The 18975-nt window shown below is 47.6% G+C and overlaps 1 protein-coding gene across 5 annotated transcripts in view; it reads left to right on the forward strand.

Moving 5' to 3' along the window:
* syvn1 (synovial apoptosis inhibitor 1, synoviolin) overlaps nucleotides 1-18975 on the forward strand; it is a 38170-nt gene that overhangs the window by 11540 nt on the left and 7655 nt on the right. For all 5 annotated transcript variants that reach the window (XM_043682604.2, XM_043682606.2, XM_043682608.2 and 2 more), the window contains exons 5-14: nucleotides 1229-1277; nucleotides 4523-4626; nucleotides 6455-6581; nucleotides 6841-6940; nucleotides 8470-8535; nucleotides 10614-10730; nucleotides 11931-12079; nucleotides 14848-14997; nucleotides 16930-17070; nucleotides 17846-18032. In XM_043682604.2, the coding sequence (XP_043538539.2) occupies nucleotides 1229-1277; nucleotides 4523-4626; nucleotides 6455-6581; nucleotides 6841-6940; nucleotides 8470-8535; nucleotides 10614-10730; nucleotides 11931-12079; nucleotides 14848-14997; nucleotides 16930-17070; nucleotides 17846-18032 (1190 nt within the window). The remainder of the gene's footprint in view (nucleotides 1-1228; nucleotides 1278-4522; nucleotides 4627-6454; nucleotides 6582-6840; nucleotides 6941-8469; nucleotides 8536-10613; nucleotides 10731-11930; nucleotides 12080-14847; nucleotides 14998-16929; nucleotides 17071-17845; nucleotides 18033-18975) is intronic.

Genomic DNA, 18975 nt, shown 5'->3' on the forward strand with positions numbered 1-18975 from the left:
TTCAAGGGACTATGAATTTGCACGCCAAGGTCTCTTTGTTCAGCAACACTCCCAGGACCTTGCTATTAAGAGTAGAAGTCCTGCTCTGATTTGGTTTTCCAAAATGCAGCACCTCGCATTTATCTAAATTAAACTCCATCTGCCACTCCTCAGCCCATCGGCCCATCTGATCAAGGTCCTGTTGTAATCTGAGGTAACCTTCTTTGCTGTCCAGATTCAGTGGGAATTTTTCAAAACCAGAATTTGGATGAATACTTGGAAAGGGAGAGACTTGCAGGACCACAGAGTGGCATGGGAGAATGGAAGGGAGACTGTGGGACTGATTGGGTAGTTCAATGAAGTCAGCACAGGCATGATGGGCCGAAAGGTTGATTGCTACAACAACAACTGAAAAACAGTCTTTTGCCAGTCTGGATTGTGGGGGAGAGGTTAGTTTTGTCCCGATCAATCCAGATGTGCAACCACTTGCTGTTCCCGTGCTGTGCACTGCAGCAACGTGATGGCCTACAGCAGATGCCTCTCAGCCTCAGAGATTGGTTTCAGCTACATTCCAAGTCTTGGTCTTGTCACTGGCTTTAAGCAGAGGAGAGAAGAGGATCTTTTCCATCTCTCTGCGAAGAGAAATGGAACCCTTCCAGGCATCCACATCATCCCTTCTTCGAGCTCATTATTAACATTGTAAAGCCCTATTTACTCTCTCTACTTCTGAAAGTAAAGCTTTCACTGTTCCACCCCCCCCCCCCCCCCCCCCCAATCAAACACCCCCAGGGCAGGACAGCATGGGGTTAGATACAGAGTAAAGTTCCCTCTACACTATCCCCATCAAACACCCCCAGGGCAGGACAGCATGGGGTTAGATACAGAGTAAAGTTCCCTCTACACTATCCCCATCAAACACTCCCAGGGCAGGGACAGCATGGGGTTTGACACAGTTGAGCTCCTATCACACTATTCCAATCAAAAGCTTTTGCCATTTCCTGCAGCAGCCACAGTAAGTGAATTCAAGACAGTTTCATGTTGTGAGCTTCTTCCTGCTAGGGCTGGGACTCGGCAAATTCATTAGATTAAGGTTGCAATCTTAGCAGACAGTGGGGTTGAATGTTAGTCCAAGAAGATAGAGCCTAGAAGCCTCCCCCCATTGTCAGCTTGTTTTGCCTGTAGCACTGCACTGTCGTGGATTGTGTGTGTGCATCATCTGAACGTGTTTCTATTTTGCGTTTCTGTACAGATGGAACGGAGTCCAAACATCTCGTGGCTGTTTCACTTCCGAGTTGTCTGTGAGTATTGTACCTCACGGTTGAGTGAAAGTTTCACGTCATTCTTGGGTTTCATGCAGTCTACATTTAGTCCAGTGGGGATACAGACTCTGTCTGCAGGTCAGCTACTGTGAACAGGTTGATCCGGGAGACTGTGGAAGCTTCTCCCATACAGGGTGGTGAGGTTTTTGTGGGATCTGGGTCACTTGCTCTGGAGCCAACTCTTTTCCTCCTGCCCTGATTAAGAAATTCAATCTCTAGTGTTTGTGTCCCTTTGCTCAGAACCAGAGGCACCCTGAGAGAAAAGGTGGAACAGTGGCTCAGTGGTTAGCGCTACTACCTCACAGCACCAGGGACCCAGGTTCGATTCCAGGTGCCTGTGTGTGTGTGTGTGTGGAGTTTGCACATTCTCCCTGTCTTTGCGTGGGTTTCCTCTGGGTGCTTTGGTTTCCTCCCACAATCCAAAGGTGTGCAGGTCAGATGAATTGGCCATGCTAAATTGCCCGTAGTGTTCAGGGATGTGTCGGTTAGGTGCATTAGTCAGGGGTAAATGTAGAGTAGTAAGGTAATGGGTCTGGGTGGGTTACTCTTTGGAGGTTCGGTGTGGACCTGTTGGGACGAAGGGCCTGTTTTCACATTGTGGGGATTCTAAGTTGCTGTTTTCTGTTTCAATTAAATCGCCAACAAGGTCCTGCAGTCCCATGTGACAAAGTGGGGAGTTGACCGTGCTGACCGTTGTCACTGCGCTACCATTTCGTGTCTCTTCATCAATCCCTTCTTTCTGTGACTGATCAATTCCAGTCACGTCTCCATAATGACTTGAGTTGTGATTTCTTCACCTTTGGGTGACTGTGAGATATCCCAAAGCAGTTTGCAGCCAGTTACTTAGTATTTGAGATGCGCGAGGTCGCACAAAGACCAATTTGCTGGACATTAAATGTTGGCATTGCTGGTGATGCCCACATACCCACAATTGATTCTTTTTATTTTAAACAAAAATTTGCCTTGAGATCTTGAGATGGCAGAAAGGGTTTAGCACTCATCTGAATGAAGGCACTTCTGATAGTGTAGTGCTCATGCAGTTTGTCACCATCTGTGTCATCCTTGTTGATGTATTTAGGTTTCAGGCGTTGGACCTTCAGGCTCTAAGTGGTGACTCCCTCATCTGCAGCTAACAGCGCAAAGGGACTGGTTTGTGCAAAAGTCCCCAGTCCCCCTCCGGTTCAATTACAAGAAGCAGATGCTGAGGATTTGCATAGACGTTACTAAATACTGAAGTGGACCTTCCCCCTTCACGGCTCCACACAGCTGCTGCTTCGAGATGACGTGTCTTCTCGGTATTTGCCACAGCTTGTGGAGAGCAGGCCACCTTTTTAAATCAAGCTCGAGGGAGCAGCCAGCTTTCTGGTGGCGCTGCTCCTTGTGGCACCCTTACACAAGCTGCCGTGTCTCTCTGCTCGTAAGCTGCTGACCTGTCCTTAAATCATCCTGCCCGCAAACTGTCAACTGAGATCGGAAAGGAAAATCTAGAGCAGGGGGCAAGAAGGCCAGAAATTAGATAATGTGAATAGTGTGTAATTATTCCCTTCAGTGGTGGAGAAACAAGATTGTTTTCATAAACGGTGAGAGGTTAGAAACTGCAGGTGCCTGAAGGGACTTGGGCATCTATGTTCATGAGTTAGTTTATAAAAGAAGTAGTGTGCAGGTTGACTGTCAAATTAGAGTACGGCAGTGATGTCTTACTGCAGTTGTACGAAGTTTTTGTGATACGAGAAGCACTTATTGTACGGTTTTGTTCTCGGGCAAGATGGTCTTGCCGTTGAGCGTGAGTGCAGTGAAGATTCACCAAACTGATCCTAGGCCAAGGGCCTAAAGGGGGGGTTATTGGCTTTGGGGCAGCAGATTCCTCAGCCAGAATCATGGTCTTTATGCTCATGGTAACCAGAAGGTAATGAAGTGCCTCCTGAAGCTCTTTGGGAAAGTGCAAAACCTGGTGTTTATAAAGTGGAGAAAGAAAAGTCTGATCCCACCATAATCCAAGGCTTAAGTAATTGCTATTACATATTAACTGCACCTGACAAACTGCTGTTCACAGCAGAGAGAAGCCCCTGTCCCATCGACAGGGGGGAATTGAAGGACAAATAGTGTGAATACCAAAGATCAAGTAACTTATAAGGCAAGAGTAGAAACAGAGAACCTCCTGAAAGGACAGTGGAAGACAAGGGGCATTGTCAGGGAGCTATTGCAAAACCTTGCTTAGGTATTATGACCTCAGGAAAATAATTGCAGCTTCACAAGTTAACAAACAGCACCCCCCCCTCAGTGTGATGCAGCTAGCAAATGTCTGGGGATGGGCCTAAAGGGCAGAGAAGAGATGGCAAGCACTGATGTCAATGTTGCTGTAATCATTGTGACAAGGCATGTATAAATATCCTGTTGGAGAGGAGGAGTGTCTTTGAGTCTGTCTCCAGTGACCTCTTCTAGGCTACAATGAGAAGGAGTTCCAAAAGAAGATTTTTAGCCCTGAACACAGGGCTAAGGCTCCTCTTTTAACATCCCTCGCCAACAGGGTGGCAGGAGCAATGAGGAGAAATTGAGGAAATTTTGCCTGGATTTTCTGGGCTTGCACAATATGATACAACTTGGTTCCTTCTCAACATGAGTGTCCCAAGTATTGGACAAGATGTAAATATTAGATTACACATTGGGATGTGCTGTTCTGTATCAAATGTAATCTTAGCAGCTCCTCCCTGGGATTCCAGAGGGAGCTTTACTTTGTACCTAATACCTATCCTTGGAATATCTCATCGGGACGCTATTGAGGAATCTTTACTTTGCCTCTAACCCTGCAGTATAGTTGTCCTGGGAATGCATTTTTTTTTTTGGGATGTCGGTTTGCTCGCTGTGCTGGGAGGTTCATTTCCAGACCTTTTGTCACCCTACTAGGTAACAGCTTCAGTGGGCCTCAGGCGAAGCAGTATACATGATTCCTGCTTTCTATTTATATGTTTGGATTTCTTCGCCTGAGGCCGGCTGAAGATGATGTCTAGTAAGGTAACAAAACGTCTGGAAATGAACCTTTCAGCTCAGTGAGCAAACCTACATCCAGAACCTCAACCTGAGCTACAAATCTTCTCAAAACACGCTAATGCATTTTGGTGTTTGGTACTGACACGATTACCTACAATGGAATGATCTTCGTTTGCAGCATTCAGATGTTCATGCTTAGGATTTTAAAGAAACATCTTGCCTTCTTTCTCTTGCAGCACTGATGGGTTTACTGGCTCTGTTGGATCTGCTCTTTGTAAACCATGCCTGTCACAGCATCATGACCCGTGGAGCATCCGTCCAGCTGGTGTTTGGCTTTGAGGTGAGGATTTCCTCATGGGAATGTGTGGCGGTGACAGTGGTGGATGCCTGTGGGCCACCAACAGGGAATGAATACCTTTTGAAAACTTGTTTTCTTTTCTCTTGAAAGTAGTAATCCAGGTACACAATCCTTTATCTGAAACTCTCAGAACCAGCTGGTCTTTGGAATTTTTCAAATTTCGGAATAAGTGACCGTGAAATTTTTAAAAATCTTGCCGCACAGCAGCCTGTGAGAGTAATGGGCCCTGAGATAGAATTAAGGCCTCCCCCGTGCATGCACACGCACACACACACACGTCACATCTGAGTGACGCACGTCACATGGGTGTGGAGTTGGGACAACTGTTTGCACGCCAAACATCCTTGTTATTGAGATAAAAACTTGACAAAAAAACCTTCAGCTTTCGGGATTTTGGATAAAGGGTTGTCTACCTGTATTCACGTAACCCTCCTAGGGCTGCCATTTACCAAATGGTTCCAAAGTGCGACCTGTCCTGTGTCTGCATCTCTCTCCTTTCTCTCTCTTCCCCCACTGCCATACATTCAGAAATAACTTCACAGGTTTTACCAAAGAAAATGGGAAATTATTCGGTCTATAGTCACAGTCCAGCAAGAACTCTTTCATTTCAACCAGGAGACAGTTAATGGGTTCTTTGCTCCCCCCCCCCACCCCCCCCAGCTGTTGTAACTCCCCCGCCCCTCCTTAATGTGGAAGAGTAGCAGGCAATGGAGTTGGGTTTCCTCTGTCAGGTGTAAGGGTTATACCTGAACATTTTACCCACAATTCAGTTCTCAGCTCATTGCCAAAGGTGACCAAGGTTTAAAGACTGAGATGTGGGGCTGAGTTGTTTAATTCTGTCTCTGTGGCAAACATGTCGTCATCTTTTGAGAAATGACACATTCCTGGGATTTGATAAGGAGAACAGGTCACAGGCCAGGACTCCTGCAGTGAGGGAGTCACCTCCTGACTCTACAAGGCTCAAGTCAAGAGTGAAGTGGAAAACTCTGTATACCTAGAAGATTCTAAAACATTTGAAGCTCCACACTATCCAGGACAAAGCAATCCACTCGATTAGCATCCTATCCACCACATTCAGCATTCAGTCCCTCCACACTGACACTCAGTGGCAATGCCATCTGCAGAAACTCGCATGCATGCTTTTTTTTTTAGCAGTTTATTCCACATCAGTGAACTCTACCAATGCAAAGGACAAGAGCAGCACATCCATGGCAACACTACCTGCAAGGTCCTTTCTGACCGTCCTAACTTGGAGATATATTGCCATTCCTTCTGTGTCATGGAATCAAAATCCTAGAGTTTGTTGCCTGCCTGCATTATAGGTCTACCTATATCCAGCATTTCAAGAAAGCAAAAACTGAAAGAATTGCAGATGCTATACATCAGAAGCAAGAATAGAACTTGCAGGAAAAGCTCTGCAGGTTTGGCAGCATCTGTGAAGAGAACATTCTAGGAAAGGGTCACCAGACCCGAAGCGTTATCTCTGATTTATCTTCACAGATGCAGCCAGACCTGCTGAGCTTTTCCAGCAACTTCTGTTTTTATTTCAAGAGAAAAGTTCACACTACATCCTTGGTGGGCAATAAATGCTGGTCTAGCTAGCGATATCCTGAAATGTTTGGAAATATATCAGTAATTCTGTCAATTACCCTTGCCCTAGTTGTTCTGATGACCCATTGAATGGCAGATACTGACAGTGGCATTAAAACAATAGCGATTTGTGTCCCAAGTTGGCATAGTGAGACTCTTGGGTGGTGATGTCGTGGTTGTGGGGCTGATGCTTTAACCTCTGTCCTGTGTTCCCTTACAGTATGCCATTCTCCTCACTATGGTGCTGACCATATTCATCAAATACATTCTGCACACCATCGATCTTCAGAGTGAGAATCCCTGGGACAACAAGGCTGTGTATATGCTCTACACCGAGCTCTTGACAGGTACCGGGAGGGGCGGTGGTCGGGGCGGCTTGTAAAATTGCAGGGTGTGAGATGTGTGGCAATTCTTGCTCTGGGGTTTCAAACGAGACTCTGAAAGGGCGAATGTGTTTTGGACTCTGATAGGTAGATTGAAGATCAGCTGGTAACTTTCATCTCGGATATCCTTTGCTTAATTCCAGGCTGTGGTTATTGTACCATCTTTCTCGTGGTGCGTGGCTGCCGCTCTTGTTATCAAAGCTGATCTTTCTGTCTGTTTCAGGGTTCATTAAGGTGCTGCTCTACATGGCCTTCATGACCATAATGATCAAGGTTCACACGTTCCCTCTGTTTGCCATCCGTCCCATGTACCTGACCATGAGGTGAGTGCTCCCATGAGAAGGAGGTGATGTTTCGGTTTTAGCCCTCTCCTCCTGCACAGGTAGACTTGATGGCACCAGCAGCTCCTAGATGAAAGGGCTGTGTCTGGAGAAACTTGAGTTTTCAGCTGCTGGGCAAGATTGGGTTAGAGTTAGACTCTGTGCTATCAAGGCCAGATTTGAACAGTTCAGCCATTCTTTGTCGTGATGGCTCCGTGGTTTGCATTGCTGCCTCAGCGCTAGTAACCCGGGTTCAATTCCACCCTCAGGCGACTGTCTTGTGGAGTTTGCACACTCCCCCTCCGTCTGCATGAGTTTCCTCTGGGTGCTTCAGTTTCCTCCCCCAGTCCAAAGATGTGCAGGTTACGGTGGTTAAAAGGTGGGACTGCAGATGCTGGAAACCAGAGTTTAGATCAGAGTGGTGCTGGAAAAGCACAGCAGGTCAGGCAGCATCCGAGGAGCAGGAAAATCGATGTTTCGGGCAAAAGCCCTTCATCAGGAATAGAGGCAGAGACCCTGAAGGGTGGAGAGATAAATGTGGGGGGCAGCTGGGAAGAAAGTAGCAAAAAGTACAATAGGTGAATGGGGGTGGGGTTGGAGGTGATAGGTCAGAGGGGAGGGTGGAGTGGATAAGTGGGAAGGGAGATGGACAGGTCATGAGGACAGTGCTGAACTGGAAGGTTGGAAATGAGGAAACTGGTGAAGTCCAGCTTACGGTGGGTTCACTGTGCTAAATTGCCCATAGTCCTCAGGGATATGCAGGCTAGGTGGTTTAGCCAAGGGAAATGCAGGCTTAAAGGGAGTAGGGTAGAGGGGTGGGATGCTCTTGAAAGGGTCAATGTTGACCGAATGGCCTGCTTCCACACTGTGTACGGATTGTTTGATAGCCCAACACACTTCATATGGTGTGTCCCTTTTAAAGTTGCAATCCTGGTAGATGAGGTTAGCTAATGCTGCCAACCTCTCATAGGCACAGCAAGATGCCCCAAACTAGCCAACCAGATGAATACCCAGCAGCTTTGTTCACCTAGTTAGCTGAAGGAGGCATATTGACTGGAGTGACTGGGGAATTTCCCTGTGCTGGGAGTGTCAAGACATAGGATACTTAGAGAAAGCATTTAAAAGGATTGGAACGAAGTTCTATCAAGGAGGGGAATTGAGAGCAAAGGATCACAGCATCAGGCATTTAAAGTTTTATTTCTTGCATCATTTTGGTGGTAGCGTGTTACAGGGGCCTTCCCAAAACAGGACAGGATACCAGACTTCAAGAAGGGAAACTGTTTCTTTGACTTTTAGACTTGTGGACTGGAAATCTATAAACGTCCATCAGCCATCTTTTCCAAATAGTCTCTCTGTGTTTCTTTCCTTCCCCACCTTGCCCAGCTTTCCCCCAGCGCCCTAGCTGACAGGTTCCTTGCAGCTTGTTGTGGCCCGCTGTGTTTTTGAATGCTGGCAGTGCAAAGGGATTGGTGTTGGGCCAGGAGCTTGTGGCAGTCGTACCAACCTAACTGTCTCCCTGCCTCCGTTTCCAGGCAATTCAAGAAGGCAGTGACTGATGCCATCATGTCGAGAAGAGCAATTCGCAACATGAACACGCTGTGAGTACTGAGCTGGGTGACCTCACTTTCACTCACTTGCCCTTTTTGATTGTCATCCTCTGCTGTGGTCAGCAGAACTTGTGTTTGATCTCATGCTTTTCCCAGTTGGTGGTTGATTCTTTTTGGGATTTGGCTGGGCCAGCATTTATTGGATATTCCTGACTACCCCTTGAGAAGGTGGTGGGGAGTTGTTGTCTTTAACCGTTGCAGTTCTTGGGTACACCCATGGTGCTATTCAGGAGGGAGATCCAGGAGTTTGACCCAGAGGCACTGAAGGAACAGCCAGTATATTTCCAAGTTGGGGCGGTGTGTGGCTTGGAGGGGAACTTGCAGGGGGTGGCGTTCCCATGAATCTGCTGCCCTTGTCCTTCAACATAGAAAATATGGGTTTGGAATGTTCTGAGAGGCTGCAGTGCGTCTTGTAGATCAAGCACAGTTCTGTGACAAGTAATGGAGGGTGTGTGACTGTGGAAGGTTGACAATTACGTTCCAATCAAGGATGCTGCTTTGTCGTGGATGATGTCAAACTGCTCGAGTGTTGAAGCTGCACCCAGCCAGGCACCTGAGGAGTATTCCATCGCACTTCGAACTTGTGCCGTATAGATGGTCGACAGGCTTCCGAGCTGGGAATTTGGTTTGCAGACATTTTGTCCCCTTTCTAGGTGACACCCTCCGTGTCATGAAGTCTCCTGTGAAGCACTGCTGTACTGTTTCAGTTGGAATTTATTTGGTTTCATTCCCGCTGCTTCGGATGCTGGTTCCAGTTGTATGTTGCAGTGGTCGGTATACTAGCTCTAGGTCAATGTTATTGATGGAGTCCGTCGATGAGTACCAAGCTTCTAGGAATTCTCTGACTCTCTTCTGTTTGGCCTGTCCTACTGTTGTGTTGTCCCAGTCGAATTTATGGATTGTGGCTGTGTGTACCCGCACCTGTGTGTCTGTGTATAGCTACAAGGGACAGCTGGTCTTGGCATTTAGTGGCTAGTTGATGTTCACGAATGTGGATGGCTAGTTGTCGGCCTGTTTGTCCTAGATAGTGTTTTGTGCAGTCCCTGCATGGAATCTAGTACACCATGCGTGTCTCGCACACGATGGGTATTGGGTCTTTTGTTCTGGTGAGTTGTTGCTGAGCTATCGGTTTATTTGCTGTCATAAATCCGAGTGGTCGGAAGAGTCTGGCTGTCAGTTCAGAGATGTTGTTTACACCAGGCAGAGTAGTTAGTGTGTTGGGCCAAAACCGCTGGCAGCAGTAACGAGAAACAGTGGGAATGAAACCAACTAAGTTCCAACTCACACAGTATCGCAGCGCTTCACAGGAGGCTCCACGGCACTGAGCAGGTCACCGAGAAAGGGGGATGAAAGATCTGCAAACCAACTTCCCAGCTCAGTGAACAAGCCCACAACATCTGCAACTGGCAGCTGAACTACAAATCTTCTCACAAACCTTGGGCTTCAGGATGTCATGAGGTCAAAGCTGCTAGAGCACAGAAGCCCACTCCACCCAGAGTCCACCTTGTGAGGCAGTGAGTTGCCCCTCGCTGCATTTCTTAAAATCTGTTGTTTCTCTTATTCGGGTTTCTGCAACACCTGAAATCTGTGTTCCTGAGACAGAGTTCCATCGGTCAATGGGAACAGCTTTGCTTTATCTACTTTATCTAATCCTGCCCTATTCTTGATGAGCTCTCCTCTCAATCTACTTTCAGTCCATGGCAAACAGTCCCAACTACTCCACCAGCCCTGGAACCATTTTCATGAACACCCCCTGCATCCTTGCTGAGATGCAGTGACCGCAACTGGGCATGATGCTGTAGTTGGTGCCTAGCTGAAACTTGATACTTGTTCAGAATATCCTCCCTGTCTTTGACAATACCCAGTACATATTCCTAATGTCTCTCACAGTTGGACCTGTCACCCTTTGTTGTACTGCTAAAGATATATTGGCAGAGTCAGTCACTCTGTATCACTGGAGCCATGAAGGTCTGCAGTCGCTCACTCTATCTCCTGCTGGTGTATACTGCTGCACTGAGTCACTTGTGATGTCCTAAGCCCCCATAACACCTTCTGTCTGTTTCCGGCAGGTACCCCGATGCCAGCCTAGAGGAGCTCCAGCAAACCGACAACGTCTGCATCATTTGCCGTGAGGAGATGGTAACTGGAGCCAAACGCCTACCGTGTAACCACATCTTCCACACCAGGTGAGTATCGCCAATCTCCAATGTCCCCTCCATATCCCAGGGCCTAAGCGGGTTTGAAAATAATGAACTAGACCATCGAGTCGGTAGATTAACATCAAAATGAAGTTTAATTTTTTAAAAATTTACCTTTGGAGCAGATGTTTCTCATTCAGCCACCCACCCATCTACCTGTGTAGGTCAAGGTTAAAGATCCAGTGATGAAATAGAGTGGAGAGATCCCAATAGGTTTCCAGTTGACAATTGTTCGCCTAATCAATTCTAGACACTCCCACACAGAGCAAAATATAACATTCTTCAAAACAGATGACTCAATTCTCTGGTGCTATTATGGAATTGCTGGATAGGGTGAGGGATTGGATCTGATTGGGCAGTGGGGTAGGCTTGAGGGGCCAAATGGCCTGCTGCTGCTACTTTTCTTGCCTTTAGCTACTTATTTTCCTGTCCATCTCGTGCTGTGTCCCATTGACACCAACAGTTCACCCCCTGTGATCTTGTCTTTTTGTCAAGTGATGGATGTTAGTGTGAAATTCGATCCTGTGGAGAATTGTAGCCCTGACCTGATCTTTCCTTCCTGCGTGTCTCCACTTGTCTGCAGGTAGTGCTGTGATGCCGGACTTGTGTGACTAGCTCACTGTTTGTTCCTTGGCCCATTGAAATTGCTCACGTTGCCATGTGCCTCCATCCCTCCATGGTAGAGCTTTTCCCTCTCTGGGTTGCAGGTTCAGGGTTCACTCAGAGGTTTGCATGACTCCTCCAGCCTTTTGCTCCATGTCTTTTGGGTGAAAATCTAAACCCAGTTTTGATCTGATCCCCTCGGGTGGCTGTTAAGAAAACACCCTTCCACTTTTTAATATTTAAAAAAAATTTGGGCGTCCAGAGCCCAATATTTCTCTTATCAATATCACCCATTGGGGGACTGAGGAGTCATGATGACTATTCATCTGTAAATGGCATCTTGCTAGCCTGCTCTGCCTCCCTCCAGCACAGCCCCAAACCAGTTCTGGTTGCGAGTCCGTTCTGCCAGGAATCTCTGCTTTGACTCCCACTTTAATGTGACGGGAAGCCTGCCAAACTGACAGGCCCTGGGTCAGGTGTGTGTGTGGTGCTGCCGCTGCATGGACCTGTGCGCGTTGCTGTCCGTTTTCCTCGCCTGCTAGCTAGTAACTGCTTTCTTTCTTTTTTTTCCTTCTTTTCCTGCAGTTGCCTCCGTTCGTGGTTCCAGCGGCAGCAGACGTGCCCCACGTGTCGCATGGACGTGCTGCGAGTCACACTCCCCACCCAGACGCCGCCGCCGCAGCAGCCTCAGCCGCAGGTGCCACAGACCCCCCTGGTCCCCCAGCAACCCAATCGTGAGTCGCAACCTGAATCTGTCCACTCCCCAGCTTCCCTCCTTTCTCTTTCTTTCCCCCCCCCGCCCCCCCGCCCCACCCTGCCTTGCCAATGCTTTCCTATCCACAACCAGTAAGCTTTGCTATACTGCTACCCCAGGGTGGGTATACTGGCCTTGGAGCCTGAAGAAAACTGGCACTAAATTATTTGCTGTTTCTTTTTTTTAAAAAAAACACCGAAACAAATGAACAGAATGGCTGACTTCTGCACTGTAGCAATTGTGAATTCTGCGATAATTTGAGCATGTGTTGACCCTAGATATAGGAGCTTAAAGGCACCATTAGATTTGAGGTGTTAAGGATGATTGAAGGATCCACAGGGAAGCTATTTCCTCTGGTGTCTGGGGTGCACAAAGATCCCAGAGCAAAGGGGGCAGCACTTTTGTTTAAAAGTCCAAGCCAAACCATTCAGGGGAGAAAATGTTGATGCCGAGCGGTGAGTTACTGAAAATGTCAAACTGGCGATCAATCCGTTTACTATCTCCTGCTTTAAAGAAGGTAACTTCAAATGAATGACATTAGATCAGTTAGGTCCAGGAGAATTGGTTTTCTGGGGTGCTTTGTGAATAGGCTGGTAAGAGCACGTTCAACAGGGGATTTCCAAAGGGAAATAGGTAAGTTCTTAAGGGAAAAATCTGCAAGTCTGTAGCGTTTGTTGGCCAGTTCAACATGCCTTTAAGCTGTGTCTTACTCCGACCTCTCAAGGAGCAGTTAACAGCCTGCACTGCTCTGGGTCGAGAGTCACATGGGGGTGGACGGCCGATTTCCTTCCATAAAGGTTTTTTGTGAACCACAATAGATTTTTACAAACATTGACAGAGGCTATGTGATTGCCATTAGGCTAACTTTATTTTTATTCCAAGTTTCCAGTTAATTTAAATTACCGTCTTTGCCAAAGAATTCCTATCCATTGAGCAGTTAATCACTTTTATTCACCCTTTAATAAAAATCACATTTGGCTGTGTAGGTTTTGTATTGCTTGGCAGAACGTGACTGTCTGAAGCAGCTTCAGTGCAGTACACTGGCTGAGTGGTTAGCACTGTTGCCTCCCAGCGCCAGGGACCCTCGGCCAATTCCAGTCTCTGGCATCTACCTGTCTGTCATTTGCACATTGTCCCTGTGTCTGCATGGGTTTCCTCCGGGTGCTCCAGTTTCTTCCCAATTCGAATATTAGGTGGATTGGCCGTGCAAAGTTGCCCGTTGTCTCCAGGGACGTGCAGGCTATGTAAATCAGCCATGGGAAATGCAGGGTTACAGGGAAACGGTAGTGGGTCTCGACAGGCTGAATGGCCTGCTTCCACACTGTAGAGATTCTATGAACCATCGAGACATCTCCGGGAAGGTGGGATGCATTGGAGTAATTGGGGCAGTTGAGTAAGAGCTGTTCTCGAAGGATGCTCTGGAAGGGAGCTCAGCAGTCGGGGAACAACTGAGGTGCTTGAAATGGGAAGGGCTGGAAACTTTGCCATCATCGTGAGCTCAGAATCTGAAACACACCACACTGATTGCACTATATAGCAGCAGTCCGTAACAGCTTGAGTTTATATTGCCCCTTTTTCCTAAAGTGTCATCCATAAATGACATGTTTCAGTAAGTCCGGTCTCTTGTATGTAAGCTCCCTGTAGTCGGCAGTGAGATAAGTAACCTATTGACATCCATAATTCAGTGCCAGCTTGCTTAAACAATAGAACGATTACAGCATCAGCTGACCAGGACAGTGGGAATAATCCCCTCCAAAGTAAAGGCCTTTCTATGTCCCCCGTACAACATTTAAAAGACATTGGACAGGTACGTGGTCCCAATATAGGCAAATAGGACTGCTTCTGATTCTGATCAGCCTGCTATAGGACAGGGTTAGGGTTCAGAAAAGATTTATAAGGATATTGCCAGGGTTGGAGGGCTTGAGCTATAGGACAAGGCTGAACAGGCTGGGGCTATATTCCCTGGAGCATCGGAGGCTGAGGGGTGACCTTGTCAGGGTTTATAAAATCATGAGGGGCATGGATAGGCTGAATAGCCAAGGACTTTTTTTTTTCCCCAGAAGAGGGGAGTCCAAAACTAGAGGGGCATAGGTTTACAGCGAGAGGGGAAAAATTTAAAAGCAACCTGAGGGGCAACTTTCTCATGCAGTGCGTTTGTGGAATGAGCTGCCAGAGGAAGTGGTGGAGGTTGCTACAATGACAACATTTAAAAGGCATCTGGTGGGGCACGTGAATAGAAAGGGTTTGGAGGGATATGGGCCAAATGCTGGCAAATGGGACTAGATTAATTTAGGATATCTGGTCAGCTCGGACGAGTTGGACCAAAGGATCTGTTTCCATGCTTTATGATTCTGACTCTGGTCAAGTGTTTTAGTAAAGTCAGATGAGGGGGGAGCGGAGGTAAATGAGTCTGGGTGGGTTACTCTTTGGAGGGCTCAGTGTGGACTTGGGCTGAAGGCCTACTTCTTAAAGGTGGAAGTATAAACCTGGAATGTGAATCACCTGGAGCGAGTTTTAATTCTATAAACTCTTACTTTAAGGCTAGTCTTGCTGCTGGGGACCTTTGCAAAACTGGTGAACTGGGCAGGGGGGTCAACTGCATGTATTGGGGAACGACTTGCAGCGAGAATATGGGAGAGGCAGGACTGTACTTCGTGGTCCCCCTACAGGGCTTTGTGTGTTGCTGAGTCGTACACGTTCACGCTGTGTGGTGTGCCTGGTCCTCACTGCTGCTGTTCCTTTTCCCAGTGCCTCCAGGGATGCCGCCCTTTCCACCAGGAATGTTCCCCTTCTGGCCGCCCATGGGCCAGCACCTCTTCCCGCAGGCTCCTGGTGCAGCTCCGAATGTGCCGCAATCAAACACGTCAGCTCCTGCTGGTGCAGAGGGCCAGGCAAGCGGTAAGTGGTAACGTGTGAGGTGGTGGGAAATGGGAGAAACGTGAAGCAACAACATTGTTTTGGAAACCAAAACAAAAAGTAAATAAAAACGACAATCAGCCTACCCACAGTAACGGAGGAAGCGGTTTGTACGGTCCCAGGCTCCCACCAATGAGGTGACATTTGGGTCACCTGTGTTTGACGGTTGCATATTAGGAAAGCGACTGGGGCAGGTTCTGGAGGGGCTTGAACAGGGTAGACATTGGCAGTCGGGGAATCTAGAGCACAGATTCTGGCTAACAGGCCGATCACTTGGGACTGAGATGAGGAGGAATTATTTCTGTGAAAGGGTGACGAGTCTTTGGAATTCTCTACCCCAGAGGGTTGTGGAATCTCCATTGATTACATGCGCTGGTGAGTGAGGCGTTTTTAAATGTCAGTGATTGAGGAAAAATGGAGTTGAAGGTCAAGATCACATGACCGTATTGAAAGATCGACTAATATTTCTACTTCTCCTGGCACATGTGTTCTCTTCTTGCCTCCATGCAGTGGCTGTGGAATCCATGGCCACCAAGACCTCTGTTTAGCCTCCCATCTGAAGGACAGCAATAGCCTCCAACTTCAGGTCAGCTTGGGTTTGTGCTCGGGTGTCAGTGGAGTTGGCACTTGTGGGCCCTAAAGCGTGTGCTTGCTGGTCAGTATGTTGTGTGTGGTAGTGATCTGGTTGGCCCATGACCTCACAGAGGAGCACGGCATCCAGTGTGATGTCACTGGCAAGCCAGGTCACAGACTCAAGACTGTGAAAGAGAAAGGAGGGTGGGGGTGAAGTGTTCCTCAGTCACCTCTGACCCGTTGATGGAATCCAGCAAGAGTGCCCATCGCCATAGCAAGCGAAGGGAGAAGGCGGTCATCAAGCTGAGGAGCTACTCGGAATTGCAATGCCGTGGTGAGGGAAAGAGAGAGTTCTCTCCAGCTAGAGTTTACAGAGGGGGAAGGAGAAATAGGCCACTTCTGAAGTAACTCCTCCCTCCATGCCAGTCCCCCGGCTGGGCAGCTCCTCCCTCCATGCCAGCTGTGGGAATGTCAGCCCCATGTTTCAGCCCTGGTGGGTTGAAGACCTGAACACACTCAAAGTTCTGACTCTGGGTTGAGTGAACCCTACTGAATCCAAGGCTGACATCTGGTGTCGATGTGCAAAAGTGAAATCCCAACTCCAGGCCCAGTGTCTGGAATGAGCAAGGGAATGCAATTCCCCCTCAGCACTGATTAGGGGTGTGGCGGGTTGCCAGTGGGAGCCCGTTTCTCACTAACGTCACCCATCCCAGCAACCCTGGCAAGCAACTGAGCTTTTAACAGTTGATCCGCGGAGAGCATTCAAAGCAGAGTGTGGTATGGGAGGAAATGAGCAGTGACGTGGAGTGATTTCTAAAATCTGTGTGTTCACCATAGTGTATTCTTAGATGAGGAAATAGGTGGAATAAACCTTTTTAAGGTGGTGTCCTGACTGAGCTCCGTTGGCAAACAACTAGTTCATAATCCCCCTGTTTGAGCTTCTACATTGTTGACCCAGGAAGGCCCAGAGATCAGTTTGTTCTGGATAGGGACATGTGAGGGGGGACAAGAGTGGAATGTAATGATCCTGGAGATTATAGCATTAGCACCACTGTCACCATGTTTACTCCAATTCCCAGCTAGCCCTGTCCAATCAGGAGTGCAGATATTAAGTCTTTGTCTGTCCCAAAGTATTTGGCTGGCACTCAGTTACTTTACTTTTGAGTATAGGGAAGGTACAGAAGACAAGCCTGCCTGATTTTTAAGCACTCTGAACCGCACTGCTATTTGTTAGTCTCTTCTGAAATGCCTCTTACTTCCCAACAACCCCAATGAGCCTTTGCATTAATATACTTGTTCTGTTTCTCTCCCCATTTCTCCTTCCCCCTCTGTAAACTCTAGCTGGTGAAGAATCCCGGAGCACTGAGACCATGTCGGGGACTGGATTGGAGACGCCCGGTGCTGGATCAATCCCAGGATTTCCCTTCTCCTTCCCTCCCTTCCCGTCGGCTCCTTGGGTGGGAATGCCCCCCCCTCCGTTTGGTAAGTGTAAGGCATGCGCTGTGATGGTTTGATGTACGTGCTCGTGAGTAACTCCAGTCTCCCATTATTGCAGCTGCTTTGGGTTTAGCACGCTGACTCTGTCCCAGTCTGCAGCTATACTGTGCTACAGACTGGCCTGTTGCTCTTAAAGGATTACCTTCACAGTGATACATGGCACAGAACAGAGTGTCAGTTTGGTTAGATCAAATTGAGCACCACTTGCAGTCAGACTTGTGCTGGTGAGGAGAATTGACTTGTTCAATTCCAGACCATAAACACACTCCTCCATTCTTTTGCAACCCCTCCTTTTCTCCGTGATGTCTTATTTGAATGGGTCTGTTGTCTGCAAAGGTACTGTGCTGTCTGTTCTTACTGCTATCATTAACACCTACTTCTGCATCTATATCACTCTTCTACCACCATTAGCACTCCTTTTGTTTTTTATTCTTTTTGCTTTGGGTACCCTCACTATCTTCGTTTCATCTCCTCTTGCTTCCCCTTTACCAATAGCATGAAAACCATCATTTTCCAGTTCCCTTCATTTCTGATGTAGAGCCAGATTAAATTGGACTTGAAAAGTTACCTCTGGTTTTTCTCCTCCATAACTGTCTGACCTGAGTTTCTCTAGTGCTTTATTTTTATTTCAGCTTTGCAGTATTTGTCTCTATTTGTTTGTAGATACTCAGCTTTGAGTTGGCACCCATGGAGTAGCACTTTCTGTGGGATATGAGCTACAGCTGCTCTTATTTTTTTTTTTGCCCCTCGTTCTTTTCAGGAATGCCTCCGATGCCGATGCCACCATCTGGCTTTGCCGGATTGACAGACGAGGAACTCCGAGCGATGGAGGGTCAGGAGCGTCAGAACCTGGAAGCACGGCTGCAGTGTCTTCAAAACATTCACACACTGCTGGATGCAGCCATGGTGCAGATCCATCAATACCTCTCTGTTGTCGCTACTCTCAGGTAGGCTGGGCCACCGTATCGCAGGGCCTAGTATTGAATAAGGCTTGGGCAGACTCACCCAGTTTAAGCCAAATGTGTGCAGTATCTCGCAGCCCCTCTGCTGGTCCAGACTTACTGAATTCTGATGATTGAATTCAAGTCTGATCCCTCTGACCATGCAGTGCAGTAAAAACCTTGCAGCACCAAGGAAAGCTGCCTTCAAATTCATTGACATGATGTGGGCATCGCTGGCGAGGCCAGCATTTATTACCCATCCCTAATTGCCCAGAAGGCAGTTGAGTCAGCCCTGTTGCTATGGGTCTGGAGTCTCATATTGGCCCGACCAGATGGGGATGGTGTTTACCTTCCCTAAAAGACATTAGTGAACCAGATGGTTTTTTCCTAGCTATGGGTAATGGATTCATGGTCACCATTAGACATAATTCCAGATTCTTTTCTAATTAAATTTAGATTAGCAAGTTTTGAGAAGATTTGTAGCTCCGGTCGAGCTTCTGGACGTAGGTTTGCTCGCTGAACTGGAAGGTTCATTTTCAGACGTTTCGTCACCATACTAGGTAACATCTTCAGTGAGCCTCCAGACGAAGCATTGCTGGTGTTTCCTGCTTGCTATTTATATTCACCACAGGAAATGACCTCATCAGCCCAAGGAAACACAAGCTTATAAATGGAAAGCAGGAAACACAAGCTGTGCTTCGCTGGACGCTCATTTAAGATATTACCTAGTGTGGTGACGAAACGTCTGAAAATGGACCTTCCAGTTCAGCAAGCAAACCTACATCCTGAATTTAAATTCCACCATCTTCTACAAGAGGATTCTAACCCAAATCTCCGGAACACGACCCAAGTCTCTGGATTAAAAGTCTCGCGATTTAATACCAGACTTCTATTGCCTTGTTCCTTTACCAGCCCCTTCCCCCGTGAGACCGTCACAAATATCTCCCAG

This window comes from Chiloscyllium plagiosum, unplaced genomic scaffold, assembly GCF_037043375.1.
Source record: "Chiloscyllium plagiosum isolate Xiang-an unplaced genomic scaffold, Cpla_swu_hap1 HiC_scaffold_46, whole genome shotgun sequence".
Taxonomy (NCBI): domain Eukaryota; kingdom Metazoa; phylum Chordata; class Chondrichthyes; order Orectolobiformes; family Hemiscylliidae; genus Chiloscyllium; species Chiloscyllium plagiosum.